General features: G+C 45.9%; 1 protein-coding gene across 4 annotated transcripts in view; it reads right to left on the bottom strand.

Annotated features, from left to right (window-relative positions):
• The window catches only part of LOC141903821 (katanin-interacting protein-like), a 382,582-nt gene that overhangs the window by 327,911 nt on the left and 34,311 nt on the right, over positions 1-20,360 (bottom strand). For all 4 annotated transcript variants that reach the window (XM_074792155.1, XM_074792154.1, XM_074792152.1 and 1 more), the window contains exon 3: positions 15,417-15,550. In XM_074792155.1, coding sequence (XP_074648256.1) covers positions 15,417-15,550 — 134 coding nt within the window. The remainder of the gene's footprint in view (positions 1-15,416; positions 15,551-20,360) is intronic.

Below are 20,360 nucleotides of genomic sequence, written 5' to 3' on the forward strand. Positions count from 1 at the left end.
TTATAATTTAATCAGTTTAGTTCAGCAATATGGAACTGAAAAATGAAAATAAAAAAACACCAAAATTTATTTGAATATACACATTTAATCAAGTCAGACACATAATAACAAAAAAAATTCCACAAAAATCAGCTGGATATGTAGTTTATTGTCAAAAACTCTCAAAGAACCAGGAAAAACAGATATATGCTCGAATCTATCATTGTCTCTTTACAAAATCACAGCCTAGTGAAATATTATCCAATTAAATTAAGAAATGAGTATACATTTACTTAGAGCTATAGATCTATAATAATTGTAAAACTTATTCTATTAATGAAATTTGATTTTTGAAAAAATTGGCGTTTGCCAATTGGTGTATTTGACAAATCAGCTAATTACGCACGTCGTCATTGGCGACAGGTTCAATATCAATTCAAAATTAATAAATGCTTCCTCTAAGCTTTAATGATAGAATTAAATTACATTAATAGATATGAGAACATGGAACTATTAATGCACATTAGCATACCAATACATGGCAGATAAGTGCCTCAAGCAATGACAGCTGGGCCCACTGCCGAAAGAGAACCCAGCTGCCCAGAAACATCCTTCAAATGAAAGGAAGCAAAGGTATTCTGACTACTCCAGAACGCCCCTCGACAAACCTCTTCGATGGACGCGCCCGAAAATGCTGCCCATGATGTCACCATCGAGCATACCTGATGAATTACAACACGAGCAGGCTCGGCATCTACCGACGATAAAGCCTCACGAATTAGTTCTGAGACCCAATGAGCAATAGTATCCTCCGAGACATCCTTCAAGGACTGCCCATACAGCGATATAAACAACCGATCTCTCTCTCCCCGAAGTGAGGCTGTCCGATGCAAATAAAATCTTAACGTCCGCACCGGACAAAGCGCCCGGTCTGGAAGATCTGATTGAACCCTATGAGTCAGAGCCTTTACCCTCCACTCTCCACCAACCGCACCGGGTCTTTGATTGTTAGCGATAAAGTTGAGGTAAGGGCGGAGAACAACAAACGATGACCGGGTGACCAGGTCGAGTCGTTAATGCATGAATCTCGGACCTCCTAGCCGACATAGCCAGAAAAAGAAGAAACACTGTTTTCTTAGTGAGTTTAGAAAAACTCACTTCAGAGAGAGTTACATACGGACAAGCCATGATAAACCTTAGGACCACCCCTAAGTCCCATAGAAGGATTTCCCAAGGCACTTTCGGCCGCGCTACTGTGAAACCCGCAATGAGCTAAGAAATACCGGGATCAGTAGTTAAGTCCTGGATACCAACCACCCTGAAAGTATGGCCAACAGCGAACCGGTAACCCTTAATAGTTACCACCTGCTGCCTCTTGACGTCAAAGAAAGAGGAAAAAATCAGCAAGAGCAGCTACTGGGTGAGAGCATGGATCTATCCACCGTTGACTACCCCAATCGCCATAGAGCTTCCACTTGGAGTCGTAAGTCCTGCCTGTACTAGGGCGCTTGGATTTAGCGACGAACAAGGAAGTCCTGACTGAAAACCCTGCAATCGCCAGGCATTGCTCGACAACTGCCAGGCGTAAGGGTTGAGCATTTGTTGAGCCGGGTGCGTCCGGAAACCCCTCTGAGACAGGAGGAATGGAAATTGCGGCAGGGACCTGGGATTGTCAACCAGGAGGTTGAGAAGACAACTGAACCACGCCTGAGCTGGCCAGCAAGGCGCAATCACAAGGCGCAATCAGAACTATCAGACAGGAGGCCAGCTCTACCTGGTCGAGGACTGCTGATAAGACTTGAATCGGGGGTACGCATACGCGAGGATCCCGTCCCAGTGAAACGAGAACGCGTCTAGCTTCCACGCCATCTGGTCTGGAAACGGAGACAACACCAGCAGAAACCTCTTGTTGAACCTTGTGGGGAAAAGATCTATCAATGGATTGCCTCCCAGGGACCCACTCGAACTGCCACCTCTGGGAGAAGCGACCATTCCATAGAAATGGCTGCATCCTGACGCGAGAGGGCATGGGTTGACAATGTTCCTCTTGCCCGCAAAGTGAACCACAGACAGGTGAATCCCTCGGGCCTGACACCAGAGGAGAATCTCCGTTGTAAGGTCAGTAAGCATAACTGATCTGGTGCCTCCCTGGTTCTGAAGATAGGCCCTGCCCACCTGATTGTCGGTGGCTAACCACACGTGTCTGTCTATCAACCTCCTTCGAAAGAACCCAAGAACCTTGCGGACCACCAACAGCTCTAAATGGTAGATAAGCCCCTCTTGATGAGACCATCCCCCGCCCTTCTGCGAACTCTCCAGATGGGTGCCCCAACCGGCGTGACGTCGGTAAACAACCGGAGGAGAGCTCGGAGAGGAGCCAGAGATGTACCAATCCAGAGGTTGCGAAGAGACATCCACCAACTTAGTCCTGGAACCAGAGCGGGAGGAGGAAGCAGAAGGAAAATCTCCCAATCTCCTTTCGATCATAGCCAGCAGGCCTTTCAGAAACGTTGAAATGGCTGGCTGTGGAGACGACCCAGTGGAATCACCAGGGACATGGAGCTCATTTGTCTGAGGGCTCGGGACCAGTACCACGCTTACCGAGGAGAGCTTGACAGGCCAGATACAGCTTCCCGGAGCTTGTCTACCCTGGCTTGGGTGGGATATACACAACCCTTGCGAAGGTCGAATTCCATGCCCAGATGAAATTCTGCGACGAGTGTAAATGAGACTTCTCAAGATTTATCCTTAAGCCCAAGTCCCGCACCAGGTCGAGCACCAAGTTGATGGACGCCTGACATTCGTCCTGAGAGTTGCCCACAATTAACCACCAGATAACGTCCAGATACACGAAAATCTTCACCCCTTTTTTCTGAAGATATCGCTGAACCGGCTTGACTAGCTTGGTGAACACCCAGGGCGCCGAGCTTAGAACGAGAGGGAAAGCCGAGAACTGGTATTGGCGACCCTTCCACTTGACCTAGAGGTAGCGACGCGACTTGGGGTGAATCCGCACCCGGAAGTATGCATCCTTCAAATCAATTGATGCCGCCCATTGACCGGGGCGGAGCGCTTGAACTACCTGCTGCAGCGTGGTCATGCGAAACTTCGGCACCCTGAGATTTTTTTGAGAAGGGACAGGTCTATCACAGTGCGTAGGCCTCCTGAATCCAGCCCGGAGAGGACTTGTTTTGAACCAGCTTAAGAGCCCCCATCTGAAGCAACTCCTCGATTGCCGGGGGAAAATGTGACTCTTGGCCTCTCTTGGGTCGCATGTCAGGTGAGGCTTTGATTCGAAGTGGAGATGGAAACCTTTCGAGACTACTCTTGTGGCCCATCGGTCTCCAAACACATGGGTTCAGTGGTAGGCTGCCATTTGGAGACAACCGCCCACTGGCCCGAGACCCTCAATGCTGCGATTTCTGAAAGGGTTTGGCAGAGACTTCCCCCTACCCTTACCCTTGAAGGACCTGCCTCTCCATCAGTTACCCGCCCAAGAACCAGGGTGGCTACCGCACTAGCAGTCTGCACAGGCTTCCTCCGAATCTAGAAAGGTCGATTAGACTTCGCCTGCGAATCCTAGATTTTTTGTATTTTTTGGCTGCCACTGGAGCACACCAGCCCAAAACAGGCGATTGGAGTGACCCAGCGGGGCCCGGAACAGAGAATCTTTGGTCACCTCTGGGAGCTTAGAGCCAAAATCCTTTATCAATGAGGTCCTTGCTGCCAGAATCATGTTAGCATGAGCCCTGACGGCAAGAAGAGTGGCATGTGTAGCTAACCGTCCCAGAGACTGGATAAGCCTATCCATACCAGCCAGGGCAGACAACCTCTGAGGGATCCGTCGTCTCTGTTTCCAGTAGGGACTGAACCTCCCTGAGCTCACCAATCAGTGACAGCAGGCCATATCCTGGCAATTCCTGATTCGTGCGATATTCTCCAGGAATGACGAGGAAGAGACCACCCCGCCTTAGGCATTTGAATGTTAAGGACGGGAGCGACCGATGATGCGGACAAAATTGACCTAACATCCGCGTCGACCAAGCCATGCAATCGTTCAGTTGACCCGGCGTACTATAATACGATGCTCTGAAACCGGGAATCGGCGGCTCAGTGAAAGAAATATTTTCCCTGCTTGAGCCTGGACTCCAGCCACGATAGGCAAACTCAGTCGGCTGATCCTGACCCCACAAGTGTCTATCGATCCGAGTCCACTCTGCAGAGGACTCGCGAAGAGCATGAGAGTCCCGTGCGGAGGCAGCATATGAGGCCATACACTCTGCTGGATCAACAGACTTAAGAGGCACAGTGGCGCCTTGCTTGCGGAAAACCTATTGCATGAGAGTGCCAAAAGGCCTATCCACCGGCGCCGAACAGTCAAAAGTGGTGGCGGCCGATCCCAAAGGGCTGGGTGGTTGGTCGAACATTACTGACGAACGGGGATCGGTCACACCCGATGGGATCGGAGGTGAGACTTCCTAGATCCCGAACGCGTGCCAGGACCTACCTAGGAATACTCGTCAAAATCCTTGGGATCATGGACCGTGAGGGGAACATTCTCAGGACAGGAGTGCTCAGACTCGGACGACGTTGGCCTCGAGTTCCTGTCGGGCCGATATGGCCCTTTACCGATTCCAATAGACTTGTACATCTCACCTGAAAAGCCGTATAATCCTCAGCGGAAACGAAATCGAAGTGGAGGCCGCTGGCTCAGGGGATGAAGACCTCCTGCAACGACTCCTGTAAAATCGTCAAAGACGCTCTCGGCTCCTCCTCGAAGATCAGGACCTGAGGAGTTGGACCGGGAGTGTGCCCTTCTTCGATAACGGTCATACGTTTTCCTACTTGATGAGGTCAAACCCGACAGCGAAGGGGAACATCTCCTCCGCTCCGCTCCAGGGGAGTGACGCACTGGCGAGCGGGCTCGCGGAAAAAATACGTGACTTCAGTTTCCCTGTGGAGGCTGAAAATCCTGGACCAGTCGAGTGACTAGAAACGAGCTCTGATTCAGGTCTTTCTGAAATTCCGATTCCAGACGATTCGTGGTTTTTAATAGGCACAGCCGCGGAACCCGGGCCTGGATGAGAATGGGAAGCCTTCCGAAACACGGAAGTTTTTATCCAGTGCTGCCTCGTATAGGCCAGACCAGAACCCAGTGGAAGGTTCGAACTGGAACGGGACAGGCTGAATTCCTATGGACGAAACGGAGCAGAATCGGGAACTGGTTCGGACCGAGGTTTAATGGCCTGTTGGAACACTGTCTCAACCGGATTGACTTTCTTAGCCCTCTAGCTGCACCGAACATTCGGTCAAGGGCTCCCGCGAAGGAACACTGGCCTGCATCCCTGGAGGTCGAACAGCGCCAGTAAGAGAGGAGGTACCAGATGATTCATAAACCCGAGCTCTAGAATCCGACATATCTATTGGTTGCTGAAAAGAAAGCAAAAACGACTCGCGATTCATCTTAAATTAATTATTAAAAATAATTAATTAATAATTTGAAAAAAACTTAATCTTAAATTAACATTCAGAAAAAAATGTAATTAATGATTCCTAATTAATATTTCCTTAATCAAACCCTATTAGGCCTAAATGCGGTTGAAGGATGGGCTCGGACTACTCGCTAATCGAGAAGTCCCGACTGAACGAAAGGAAAACGAAACACGTGGACGGAGACTGATGCCACTGCGGTGAGAAAATCCGATCGTATTTATAGATGCATCTGAATGGTAAGACTTATTGGAACGAACTTATGCTAGAGAGATGCTAGCTTGGTCCAGGACCAACAAAACTACCAGTCGGCTTGAACACGAACCCAGAATAATGTCTAAGTGGTAGCTCCCATGGAAAAAAATGCACCAAAAATGGCAACGCTAAGGAAGAAATTGAGTCACGTGGCAGCGCCACCGTACGGTACTGGGTATTCCAAATAAATTGCCCATGGGCAAAGTGTGGTTTACCTTGAAAACTAGAGGTTGTTTGGAGTAGGGCATTGCTTGAAAATCTTTTAAATCTGTGACTTCAAAGTTCTAGAAGTTTAAATTATATATTACTTTCGTATACTTCCCTGCCTGACATGTGCCTTTTCCTACAATTATGGAAAACCATCCGTCACCCAATTTTTAACTTAACCAGCACCTATCCACCCTCTCAATAGACTGTCCCATTCAATTTCCTGATGCCATTTTTTGTTGGCGCGTGGTTCGGAGTTTGGCTCCGAGTCTAAAAAGATTTCATCTGTCGAAGAGGAATTTACACACCCTGGGCGAGAACGTTTAAATTTTAACTAGGGGCGGTTTAGCCTAGCGTTAAATTTTTTCCCCAACCGGCGTCTCGGACTCGCCACGGCTGTTTAGCCGACTTCCCGTTCCGCGACACGCCGTCGTCGCTAACGTAAATTGGACCGCTAACGGCGTTAGTTTTTTTTAAACTTTTCTAAAAACTTTTCTAATCGACAGGGGTCTTTTAAACGTTTTTACGGACCTCCGGTGCGTGGCCTAACGCTATCGTTCGTCCGGGTGTTCCTATTTTGCTTTTTGTGAGCTTGTTTACCATATCGCAAATTTCTTCGGATACGGTCCCTTAGTTGTTATTCACCGGCTCGCGGTAGCGCGTCGGAAATTCGTCGTTGCCTAAGCTCCCCATCAGAGTGTTGAGGGAGTGTCTCAACATTTCATTTAATTTTCAGTAAGTATTCTCAGACCCATCATGTTTTTTCGTCTGTGGACCCTTATGATTTGTTTTTCGGTGTGGCACTCGGGGGCCATTTCGTCGGCGCTCTACGGCCCTCCCCCGAGTTCCTCATCACCTTTAACATACAACCCAAACCATAAGGTTGTCAATGTAATTTTGATGGTATCATGTTCTCTCTCTCTTTTTGTATTTGTTATTTTCAGCGTGGCTTCCGGTCAGGACTAACCAAACGGACTAGATCATCGGAACAGACCTCCGGACGGGACGATCCGGTCGAGTCAGCTGGAGTGTGATTACGACGTTGGAGCGTGAGAGCCGGTCTCACTCCCGGACGGTCGACCACTCAAGGTTGAAGACGTTACCTTCGGAGGCGGTATCCCGGGTTCCCGGCACACGAAGCCGGTCCCGCTCGTTTGACCAGCCCTCGCGGAGTCAGTCTCGGTCCCCGAAAACGGAAGGGGGTTTCCGGACGGTGGATAGAGACGGTGGTAGTCTCGGGCCCCTGACGTTCCCAACCAGTTTCGGTCCCCGGACCGGTCATACCGCCCGTCAGATTATCGGAATTTGGAATCGGACCTTCTGATGCTGGGTTTCGCTCGCGGGATTTTCAGGGCCGTTCCAGACCTCTGGACCGAAGCAAGACTGGTGAGGAGTTAAACGTTTTTTCCTTATCAGACCGGAGGCGAGCCGAGGAAAGCTCTGTTAGAAGGATACCGAGCCACTGGGAGAGGCCATCAGCAGCCCTAGGGGCTCCCCCGAGGTACAGAGATTCGGCAGCGGACTCATCCTACTCCCCACCGAGGGGATATACCTACTCGGCGACTAGCGTGAGGCGCTATCATTGTGACCCCGATATCGAGAGGATTTATGCGGATTACGAACAGTATAATCACCTCCTAGCGAATCCCTATACTCGTCTCGGGAGTTTATTGCTCAACTGAGGGACGAGAAGTTAAGCCGGTTTGAAGAAGCGTTAGACGCTCGCTTGGCTGAGTGGGCTCCCCCATCCTCTTTGAAACGCCGCCGTCGTGTTTTATCTCCCGAATTGGTCTCAGAGGAGGGTAGCTGGTCCGATCATCCCGATGAGCAGCCTCACCCTCATGAACATGCTTCTCGTAGTTGTTCCCGCCCAGGGGCTACATCAACGGTTTCTGGGGGGAGGATGAATTGGTGGCAAGCGATTCGATGAAGGAGTTCGACTCAGACTCGTCATCGGCATCCCATCCCAACCCGAAGCGTCGTTCAGTTGAGGAACCGAGATTCCTTCCGCCGCCCCCAACCGCCGCCGTACGGGATCCCCCTCAGGCATCCTCACAGCCCCGCCACAGGCTCGAGGGGTAGCACAGGAGGTGTTAGAATTGCCTGTGGATCTTCCGGAAGAAGAAGCCCAGACTCCTCAGGACATCCAGTTCAGGACCATGATTCAGGATGTATTTAGCCGCCAAGGGTGCACCAAGGAACGGGTGCGTAAAGCGACGGGTTATCGGAATCTTACCGTTTTTCGAACCCGATCAGTCTGAGGTGTCTCAGGTTCTAAGAGAGAGCGGCTGCCTGACGGAGGAGTGGCGTCAGTTGGACACCAGCCTCTGGGGTCAAGCTCGTCCAGTTGTCTTTGTGTTTCCGCCCCTGGAAAACGGGCTCAAACCAACTCAAACCGTTTAACGTAACAGAACCAACGATAACTGGTTATATGGCCAGGAACTACGCCGTTCCCGATGGGATTGACCGATCTCACAGTGTTCTGGATAATGATTGTTCGGAGGTTCATATTTCGGCTGCCACTGCATCCAAGGATTTATCATTACCCAGATCGTACGCACAGACTTGCACAAATCTGGCGTCGTCTGCGGCTCAGGTCCTCAGCTTCCAGGATTTAGCGATACGTTCCTTGGGAGGCACGGGAACGCTTAGCAGGTATAAAAGATTCTGCAGTGGCCAGTGTGTCAGAAAGTCTTTTGGCCGCAGAACGGATTAGACTATTTCTTCTGAATTCATCGGAAGGATCGCGGAGTCTGCCGTCAGAGGTGTCGAATGTGCTCTTACGGGCACCTCTCGGGGCTTCTACCCCCTCGCAAGAGGAGAAGATCTTGGGGTTCCGCTCCGTCGCAGCCTTGGTTTCAGATATCACAGTCCTCCGGTAGCTGGACTGGGTTGCCACCGACTACACCCCAGACGAGTTGGGCTCCCCGCCAGGCTGGTTGGCAGGGACGGGGGAGTTTTCAAAGGGGTGGCAGGAAACGCCCCAGGGTCAGAGGCGCTAAAAGACAATGAACCTCTGCGACCAGTGATGGCTGCTTGAGGGACTTGGCCACCCACTGGTTCGCTCGTTTTGGAAACTGCTGGGTCGCGCGCAAGATCTGGCAGGGTTTCCGCCTGCAGTTTCTACGAAGTCCCCCTCAGCAGTGGACCACCCGAACATGCGTCCAAAGCAGGGTCAGGCATCTCATATCGACCCAGCGTTGGACGAATTACTAGAGAAGGGAGCGATTACGGGTGAAGTGACGAGACAAAGTGTACCAGTTCTGCGCTCTCCCGTTCGGACTCAGTTCGGCTTCATGTCTCTTTACGAAGCTCGTCAAACCAGTACAGCGGGCATTGGCAAGAGAGGGTGTGAGGATCTTCGTGTATCTCGACGATTGGCTCATTGCCGGGGATTCAGGGGATTCGGGGATTTACATACCTGTTCACAGATGCCAGTTCATAAGGTTGGGGAGCTCATGTGGAAGGGCCCGGAGAGGACTTCATATAAATATACTCGAGATGCTGGCGGTGCAGAAAGCCCTCAGGTTCTTCGCAGTCGACTCGTAGGTCGTCATGTCTTGTTGGCGACGGACAACGCTACAGTACTTGCCTACCTGAAGAATCAGGGGGGCGCGAGGTCGTGGAATCTGTCTCAGTTGGCCAAGGAGAATCTTCTATGGTGTCAGTCGAGGGCAATTCAGTTGTCAGTGTCGCACCTGGCAGGGAAGCTGAATGTGCTCGCGGACGTATTGTCACGGCAGGGAGAGCGATTCCGGCCGAATGGTCTCTGAATCAGGAAGTGGCAGATCGGGTCCGAGCGTTGATCGGTTTACCGCTCGTAGATCTTTTCGCGACAAGATTCAACCGGAAGTGTCCAGAGTTTGTATCTCCATTCCCCGATCAGCTTGCTTGGGGAGAGGACGCGCTCTCGTTTGCATGGGACGGGTTAGCGGCGTATGCCTTCCCTCCAACTCCCTTGATCAACAAAGTATTGGATCAGGTAGTCAGCAGACAATTGCGCATTGGTCCTCGTGGCACCTTGTTGGCCATCCCAGACGTGGTTTCCACGGCTGTTAGGTCTCCTGTGCGATCATCCGAGGGCTCTGCCAAATTTCCCCTCGTTCCTCACGCAGAGGGGGTTCGGGAGGCACCCGAGTCAGGAGTGGTTACAGCTTCACGCGTGGCCATTATCCAGCGATCCCTGCAGGTTTGGCGGTTTTTCAGAGCAAGCTGCCGGTCTCATTGCCGAGTAGTAAACGGAAGATCGATCCTAGCTTTCCCACTGTAACGGAAGTCGCGGAATTTGTCCTGTTTTTGTTCAACCACTTACGTTTGGTGGTGGTGACGATAAAAGGATATCGGTCAGCGATTGCGCATACTTTAAGATCAGCTGGTATTTCTGATTTCACGGTAGATTTAAGAATATCGAAACTTATTTCCTGGTTGGGGGTAGCTAGGCCGCGGGTGCCTCGCGACTCCCCGCCGTGGGATTTGTCGAGAGTTGAGATATTTGATGGGGAACCGTTTGAGCCTCTGGCTGAGGCGTCTTGGTCAGATTTGACTAAGAAGACTTCATTTTTGCTGTTACTAGCGATGGCGGCTAGGAGGTCTGAATTGCACGCCTTGACTGTGAAGCCGGGTCATATTATTTTCAGTCCAGGTTTTAGGTCGGTTCAGTTACGCCCATTTCTGTCGTTTCTGGCTAAGAATCAGAAGCCGGGAGCTGCAGGGCGGATATGGAATATCGAGGGTATTACTCATCGGGTATCTCGAGATTTACCTCACAGGACTCTTAGTCCTGTGAGGGCTCCTCGGTTTTATATAGATCGGGCTGAGTCCAGGAGAAGAGGGAGGTCTCGCCTTTTTATTCCGATTGCGGAGAGGTCTAAGGGGGAGACTCAAAGGATTCTATTGCGAGGTGGATTTCGTGTCTCATCAAGGAGGCTTTAGCTGTTGATGGCCAGGTGGCTACACGGGTGTCGTCGCATCAAGTGAGGGCGATGGCTACGTCATGGGCAGCTTTTGTGGGGGCTTTGTTGGAGATCTGTCAAGGGGCTTTTTGGACTTCAAATTTGACCTTTGCGTCTTTTTACCTCAGGAATTTATCAGGCCAGTTACGGTCTCTGGCGACTTTGGGCCCGGTGGTAGCAGCACAAGCACTAAGGAATGACTGGATTCCCTTCCGGAAGAATCGGACTATGGAGTACGTGGATCCGTTTACTCCAGACGCCGGGGACATTAGCGATTCCTAGTGGCCTTATGTCCAGTTGACTCTTAGCGGATTGGACATTTGGGTTATTTAGTTTCGGAGGAAAGGAGTCAGGTTACAGTTGGATGAAACTTTTAGTTGCCATTTTTTGCTTGTTTTATTCGATCCGGATTGTCTATTAGAGTGGACCGGATTTGATTCCTTTTGAGGTATTAGGGGTTTTTTTGATAAAGTTGACTAGTTTCTTGTATGAGTCCTTGATCCTATGTGTGGCTGTTCGGACTGGCTTTTTTCCTCTGGAGTGTATAATATATGTATGTAAATATGTTGCGTTTTCCGAGGACGTCGGCCAGGGGAAAACTTTTTTCTTTTCAATTTAAAGTTTTTTCCAGGTATTTGTTATGTCCGTGGAATGCTGGGTATAGCGGGAGCCTAATGTTTTTTCGTTCTCACCTGGTTGTTCTGTTTCCTCTGATATAGCGAGGATGAAATACGCATGGTGTTTTTTAATTTAATTTAATTTAATTTTGTACAATTTTTAACTCAGTACAAAAAATCGTCGCCCTCCGCCTAGTGCTTTGGTATTCTAGGCACATGTCAGGCAGGGAAGTATACGAAAGTAATATTCAAATTTTTATATTTAAAATTTATGTTAATGAGGATACTTACCTGCCTGACATCGGAGTCCCTCCCTGTCTACCCCGCCTCCGATTTTTTGTGAAGTGCGTGGGTGTGAGCAGGAAATTGAATGGGACAGTCTATTGAGAGGGTGGATAGGTGCTGGTAAAGTTAAAAATTGGGTGACGGATGGTTTTCCATAATTGTAGGAAAAGGCACATGTCAAGCAGGTTAGTATCCTCAGTAATATAGATTTTAAATAATATAAAAATTTGAACTTTATCTTTCTTAAAAAATTATTTTGTAGACAAATAAGAACAAAGATAAACAGGGTATAGGTAGGTGCAGCAGGGAAACTTTTTTATATTTTCAAAAAAATATTTTTTATAATATGAAAAAATATTCAAATAAAATTCATATGATGTCACATATCAGAGAGCACATATTGAGTCTTGGAAACCAAACCTCTTCCAATTTATGGCCGCGGAAGCTAAAACACCGGGGCGTAGTATTAGATCGTTTTAAATCCTGGAATTTACCACTTCAATATTCAAACCTTGACCTATATCTATAGTTTGCTGCTTAGTATTTTCCGGTCACCAGAAGTTACAATTAATTACGAAGTCTATCAAACAGAAAACACAGCACTCATCTTCTGCTACGACGATTATTCACCCTGTTGTTATCATACCAAAGTGCACGCACCAAGCCGCGTTACAGAATCACCATGTACTAGTCTGTATGAGCGTGTGTTTGTGTGTGCAACAGTCTAATGTTTAGCACTCCCGCACACGTGGAGGCCTTGTGTAGTGAACGTTCGCTTCACTTCAATCTCAATCAACACAATCACCGGGTACTAAGATGAAACAATACCTATATGTGGCGACATGTGAAATAATTACATTCTCACCAGCAATGAGCATTTAAAATTCGCACCTAGTCCAATGAAACGTTCGCCATTAATGGCTTTCCCATAATTATTTGAGTAGCGCCGGAATTCCCCATATATCCCAAAAACAGCCAATCACATTCGCTTGTAGAGACGACGCCCCCCAAATCGAGGTCATTGCAATTGTAACAATTTTATGGGTAGGTAGGTGTTCTCGCTGAGGGGTTTTCGCACGGCGGCCCATCATGCTACAGCACTTTCCCACCACGCAAATAAAAGATACGCCATGCTTAAAAAAATTCTGACATGCTTAGAAAAATGATCGGGAGTTTATTTACTTGCTCATTTTATAACAGGTGCATCAATTATTGTATAGTTTCGGTGGTAGGGCCTATATATATCCAGGTATTTCCCCGTGCGTTAAAAATAAAAGAAATCAATGCCAATAAAGGTCACACCACTGCACTCAGCGCGCGCTGAATACATGGACCAGTGCATCTGTTTTTCTAAGTCTCCTATCGAGACGAAAAATTTCATCATCATAACTTATCAAAGTCACCAAATATTTTGCAAATCGAAATTAATAAATGCTTCCTCTAGGCTGTTAATGATAAAATTAAATTATATTAAAAGACATGAGAACATGGAACTATTTAATGCGCGTAAGCCTACCAATATACCGCAGAAAAGTGCCTAGAACAAACTACTGACGATCGCTGCTACATGAAAATAACCGCATTTCAACTAGTTAATTATGGCCCCCAAATGCTGGGAAAACGTATCTAAGCACCTTTAGATATAAAATTTTTCCCCGTTTTTCCCTGGACCCCCGTTCCAGCTATGGGCTCGCACCTTCGGCACTCATGCCGCCATGCTTTAATTTCAAACCAGCGAGAACACTGGTAGTGAATATCATTTTCTTTTAAATTTTCTCTTTATTACTTTTTTTCTGGGTGTTCAGCAAAACATCAAATAAGTATGTCCAGAGAGTCCAAAAGCATGTACAGTACACTGTCAGTACCATCATATTGTTGTTGGTTGCAATCACGATATGATTGATACGATATCATTTGGTAAAAGAAATTGAAATAATGATATAAAATTCAAACTTTACTAAATTAATCGTTATTTTGGGAACAAGCTCGATTCCTCTTTCTCTTTGTTGCCAGTTTGTATTATTATGTTCTTCATTCTTATAATATCCTCTAAATCCATAAAAACATAGCCTAAAATCATTGAGACTAAACTCCTGTCAAACGTCTGTCGACAGCCACTATTGTACATCGAGCCACCATTGTACATCACACTAATTACAGCCGATAACAGATGCGGCAAAAAGGGAGGTCGTTTTTACAAATATTTTCTATTTCAATTTGTTTTTTTTTTCATTACGACCAAATAAATAAAGCAGAATCTTGAACTGATACCTAAATAAATTATCTTAAATCGGGTAATTGCAAAAATATTCCACACTGCAAGCATCGATATTGATATTTTTACAGCAGTGTGTGCTGTTGTATAGTAAGGCGCGTGAGACGAGCAGTGTATAGGTTGTTGCTTCGGTGACAGCCAGCTCATCAATATATTGTACTGTACTGCACTGCATGCTTGTGGGAAGCGCAGCTACGTGTATACGTCAGTTCACACTAGCGGTGTGTAAAAACAAAACGCTTAGCGCGTCAACGAGTGGAAATTTCTACGATGTTTTTTAATCGACGAAGTCACATATAATGATAACCTCGACATGAACATAAAAAGTTTTGTCGGCCCCTTTGTGATCGGGTCAGTCAGGGGACCAGAAACATACCATATTTTCCTGTGTATAAGTCGAGTTTTTGAGACCAAAAATCATGTCCAAAAAACGTATGTCGACTTATACACCGGCTACACTTTCGATATCGTTTTAAACTGACGATGTTTAGAGTTCAAGGTCGCCATGATGAAATGGAATATTAATTTATGTTAGGCTACACTCATACACCAATTAGAATTTAGGATGTTGATAAAAATAGTTTCTTATAATTTGGAAATATTTCAAAATTAACTAATGTTAAAAATCAAAAGAGAAAGAAAACCGCGTATATTCATTGTACAGTGTTTATATAAGCCGCGATGCTGTGGCAGCGTGCCAATAATCAATACACAGTCAGTCTAATAATAGACTACAGGCCCGCGGCATTTAACGTATACACTATACATTCAACACGTGGATACAAACAAAGAGCACTAATCCGGTAATTTAATATTAGAAACAACAGATCCCAATGATTTAATAATGCAGTTAGTGGTAAAGACTCTCAACTGCTATGAGAATGACATCGGCACTGTTTTCAATGTGACATATGTAAACACATGAAAAAGCAACTTGACTTATACACCGACTATTGCCCTAGCACAACTTTTTAAACTGAAAATTTGACCTCGACTTATACACCGGGTCGACTTGTACACCGGAAAATACGGTAGACTTTTTTATTTTATGCCCGACTGGCAGTCAGTGAATGGTATCATAAAATGATGTCAGATAAAATTACGTGCAAATAGTGGGATTCCAAGCGCATCGATTGGTCCGGTACCTTGTCCTTCATAGCATACACCTTTGATGTAAATATGATGTCTCTAATTCAAACCCTGCATGATGTACAGTTTTCTCCTGAACAAAATTCACCCATCCAACAAAAAGGACAACAATGCCCCTTGGGGCCTGTCATCCAAGGGGTGTAAGGTGTATGCCAAAACTATGTTCATGAAATCTTATGTAAGATTTATATTGCTTTGAATCCCTACCTTTCACAGTATTAAGCACTTTCTTAGGTCTTGACTTCAAAGTAGTGTTGGCTCCATTCACATAAAGTGTAAATCCTTGTTCTTTTTTTTCCAGCTCCATCTGTTTGATGTCCTTGGACAATTTCTTCACAATACTGAAATACGGACAAGAGGCCCATGAGCCTTGAAGCATTGGTAGATTATACTTTGGTGAGGTATTGCACTGGTAATAAACAAAGTTGTTGCATGTGGTTTTCAATAAAGCAACTGTTCGCGCTCGTTTGTGGCTGAAGTTGGAATAAACGTTTTCACGACACCATCGAATAACTCAGAAACAATCCGGATATAAAAATGTGTTCGTTTGATAAGGGAAATGGTATTGTGATTTTAGATTCCTCCGAATACTTAGAGAAACTGGATGAGATCATTTTAGATGAGAACAAATTTGTCGAAATTAAGAACACTCGAAACTAGGGGTCCAGGGACACCATGCCCACTTGGGAAGTGGTTTCAAATGCTCATCAATCTAACAATTTCAATATTAACCCCCTGGTGACCATAAACAAAAACAAATGACCTTGAAACTCACCACAATCGTAGAATATGTCAGCACCTACGATTTTTCAATTGATTGTGACTACAAAATATGCCTCGTTACCAATTTAATATGGAAATACTAAGTTATTCTACTATTCAATGCCCCCTGGTGACCATATGCAAAACCCAATGACCTTGAAACTCACCACAATCATAGAACATGTCATGAACTACAACTTTGCAATTGATCATGGTAACAAGATATGCCTAGGTACCAAGATAATGAGGAAATACTAAGTTATTATACTTTTCAGCGCCCCCTTGTGACCATATAGAATATCTAATGTCCTTAAAACTCACCACAATCATAGGGGATGTCATGAGCTACAACTTTGCAATTGATTGTGTCAACAAAATATGCATATGTACGAATATAATATAGAAATACTAAGTTATTGTATTTTCAACGCCCCCTGGTGGGCATATACAAAAACCAATGACCCGGAAACTCACCAAAATCATGGAACACGTTATGGGTTACAACTTTCTAATTGATAGTGGCAACAAATTATGCTTACGTACCAATATAATGTGGAAAAACTTTTCCCACCTACGAATGAGCACTGATGACACCAAGATGGCCGCCAATAGCGCCATAATTGGCTGATCAAAAATACCTGTCTCAAATATAAAACATCCCTTTCCAAAGAATACCCATCACAAATTGCGATGAGATATGGCAAACAGGTAGGAAGCTACAGGTCTCAGAATTCGGGCCAAAATTGACATTTTTGGGCACTAAAAAGGTCAGAGGACAGCCATCTTGAGTCCGATTGACCCAATTTTTCTAATGCTGATGGGCCCATGGGGGATTCAAGTATATACGAAAGATCAAGGTAATTTATCGAAGCGTCTTCAAAATTTCCCTCAAAACGTTCAAAAATCTGTAGAAAGTTCTGATTTGGGGAAACAACAATGACTGTCAGTCGGCCATCTTGATTCTGACAGGGCCAGTTTTGGGCTGGTGAAGTAGGATCGGGGGAAGATGATAAGTTAATGCATCTTCTCAACTGGGAAAATCGCAAAACGACTCTGAGACAGTTGTAAAGGTTGAAAGACATTCTGTGGAAATATAGAAAAATTTTCTCAGTTGACAATAAGGAAAATGGACGCACTTCTGTTATTCGACATGAAATTAATTTCACTGATAATGTGCAGCTTAAGGAGAGGTATCGACGAGTTCCTCCATCCATGATGAACGAAGTGAGGGATCACCTTAACATGATGGCGTCAACAGGAGTCATCCGCCCATCCTTTAGTTCTTAGTCAGCCAGTGGGACTCGTTCGGAAAAAGGATGGTGGTCTTCAATTTTGGAGTCTACGGGGTTGTAGCTGAAACCTTCAATATGTGAGGTTTTGCAGTCGGCGGTGGTTTATCTTGGTCACAGGATCTTCCAGAGAAGAGTTGAACCTGACCCAGCGAAGTTAAGCACTGTGAAGGATTGGCCTTAGGATCATGACCGAAGTACGGCAATTTCTAGGTTTCTCGGGATACTACAGGCGATTTATTAAAGACTATGCTAGGATAGCTGCTCCATTGATGATATTATTGACCGGTATCACAAATCTGAAAGGGAAGTGAAAAACTGCGGAACGGAAGACTGAGATACGGTGGGGACAGGAAGAAGAGGTCGCATTCATGAAATTGAAGGTAATGCTTACATCCAGCTCCATTTTAGGATTTGCTGACTTCAATAGGCCATTTGAGCTTCATGCGGACGCGGCTCATGATGGGTTAGGGGCCATTTTATATCAAACCGATGACAATGGAACGAACAAAGTGAATGCATATGCAAGTAGAGGTTTGACTACATCAGAGAAGAAGTATCCCGCCCATAAACTCGAGTTGCTGGCCTTGAAATGGGCAGCAACGGAAATATTTCATGACTACTTATATGGCAGTGCTTCATCTAGCATTAAAAAAGGGCAGGGTGCCAATTTCAAATAAGGGCATTTTTTGCGTGATTCCATCGGAGCAAGGGCACATAATAACGCGCTCAGGTCTGTTTTAGGGGCAAACTGCAATGTTCCCTATTGCATAGAATCGAGGTACCCCCTACTACGATTGAGGACTAGAAACTATGTTTAAATCTGATTATGCCATGAGTGACACACTTGACCACAGTACATCCTTACACCTATGCCTGTCAATGAACAAAAGTTAATCTAGATAGGGCTTTCAAAATGATTTGGAAAACCAGTTGCAGACAAAAAAATTGCAGAAAAAAGCAATCTCAAGTAACAAATACAGCGAAAAAGAGCCAGCAATAGTGTATAGGCCTACATGAAATTGCATATTTTTAATCTTAGAAATATCAAATTAATTGATTTAAATTGATAGTGGTAGTGATTGGCAAGTAACTGTTGATAATTGGTAAGCATTCAGCTTAAGAACACATTATTGCTATTAGGCTACTCAAACTAATTGTCTGTGCGAGTCTCTCTAAGAGTTCACCGAACAAAGTTTTTCACCTTGTATATAAAAAATTTGTCAAATAGTCTAGATAAAAAGATCCAGAGCATCACGATGTGTTCAAAACGAAACAATCCATTGAATATACACTACCAGCTTTACAACGGCAGTCGCTAGAATGATTGGCAGTAGTTTGGAAGTCAGCCAATTTGCTGGAAACTTAAACTAGGCCACGCGTCTGAGGCACGTTTTCACACTGACTGCAGAACATTTGAATATAACCACTGATCACATGAGCTACTATCGTTGATATCATACGAGATATTTCATAGCCGTCACAGGAAACTTACTAACAGTCGGATGCGTCGGCTTATTTTGAAAGCCCTGACTCATTACTCGTGACTGACAAGGGCAGGATGGCGGACCTACGGCAAGTGATGAGGGCACAAGGGCGAGCATGGGACACATCTGAAGGGCACAAGGGCGGCTATTTTCGGGGGCGGAGCGGACCGCCCTTCTATTTTTGGCTAGATGACGCACTGTATGGGAACAAATGCTGTGTCCACACACCATATCACCTTGCAGGCAATGGTGCTGTGGAAAGGTGTAATAGCACGTTGATTCATGTACTGTGTAGTTTGCCTCCCGAGGAAAAGCACACCCCATGAGTCAACGGGATTTGAGCCATTCTATCTAATGTTCGGAAGAAGACCTAGACTGTCAGTTGATCAGAAGTTTGGTTGGGGAAATGAGGAAAGCGCAACATCAACCACAGAGTTCGTGAAACAGATGGAACATCAAAAATGGAAGTGGCATGGAATTTTGCGGCGGATCACCTAGCTAGGCAAGGGGATAGATGGAAAATGTTGTATGACGGGAGATGTAGATGTGCAGAGTTAACACCTGGGGATATGGTGTAAGTCAAACGTGAAGGTTTCAAGGAACAGCACAAATTAGCTGACCATTGGGAATCGGTACCTTATATTGTGGAAAACAAGGTAGCTGGAGATGTGCCTGTTTAAGAGGTATAACAAATGGAAGGAGGAGGTTGGAAAATACTGCATAGAAATAAGTTATTACCTTAGACTACTCCTTTGCGTGACAGTGGGGAATCGTTTCAGGAACATGAAGTAAACCGGGAACCAGTTACTCCGGGAGATTTGGTTTTTGATAATCCGAAGGAAGTAGTAACTGAGGTGCCCGATGATGGGACCGACGAGGCAGACTGGGTACTCGCCTCACACGCGATGTGGGAACTGCGGAGGAACTGCATGTTGAGTCTAAGAATGAGGGTGCGGACACGGTGTTTTCTCGTGATTCTGAAATGAGAGGTTCTCCAGAGCCGGTTTCGGAGGGAGTTGTGGGAACAGTAATACGCCTATTCTGGGACTACCGGGAGCTGATCAAACGAGCGGTTCTGTGAAGCGACCAGTTCTTATTGACCTCTGTTGCAACATCACCGGATGTTGGCGAATCGAGTCCTAGTTCGGAAGAACGTCCTGTGCCGAGACCTTGGACGAGGCGACCCCCAGCTTGGCAGTGTTCAGGGGAATTTTTGATGTATAATATGCAGATGGATCGTAGGAAGATTGAATTGTTTCTGGAATATGCGAGGAATCCAGAGATTCTAGATAATCCTAGATTGTTAGATGCGCTTACTAACATGATCCGAACCGGTATAGACTAGAGTGTAAAATGCAGTCTCATTAACTATGTACAGTGTGATATGAAAATAAAATAAATTGCCCATGGGCAAAGTGTGGTTTACCTTAAGAGAGGTTGTTTTGGGTAAGGGCATTGCTTGAAAAATCTTTTTAATTCGTGACTTCAAAGTTCTATATTGTATTTTATCTTTCTGAAAGAATTATTTTGTAGGCAAATAAGACCAAAAATATACATTTGTTCACGGTCCACGTCCAAACAAATTTCGTAGGGTACAGGTGGTACAGGTAGGC

The sequence above is a fragment of the Tubulanus polymorphus genome, chromosome 4, assembly GCF_964204645.1.
Source record: "Tubulanus polymorphus chromosome 4, tnTubPoly1.2, whole genome shotgun sequence".
Taxonomy (NCBI): domain Eukaryota; kingdom Metazoa; phylum Nemertea; class Palaeonemertea; order Tubulaniformes; family Tubulanidae; genus Tubulanus; species Tubulanus polymorphus.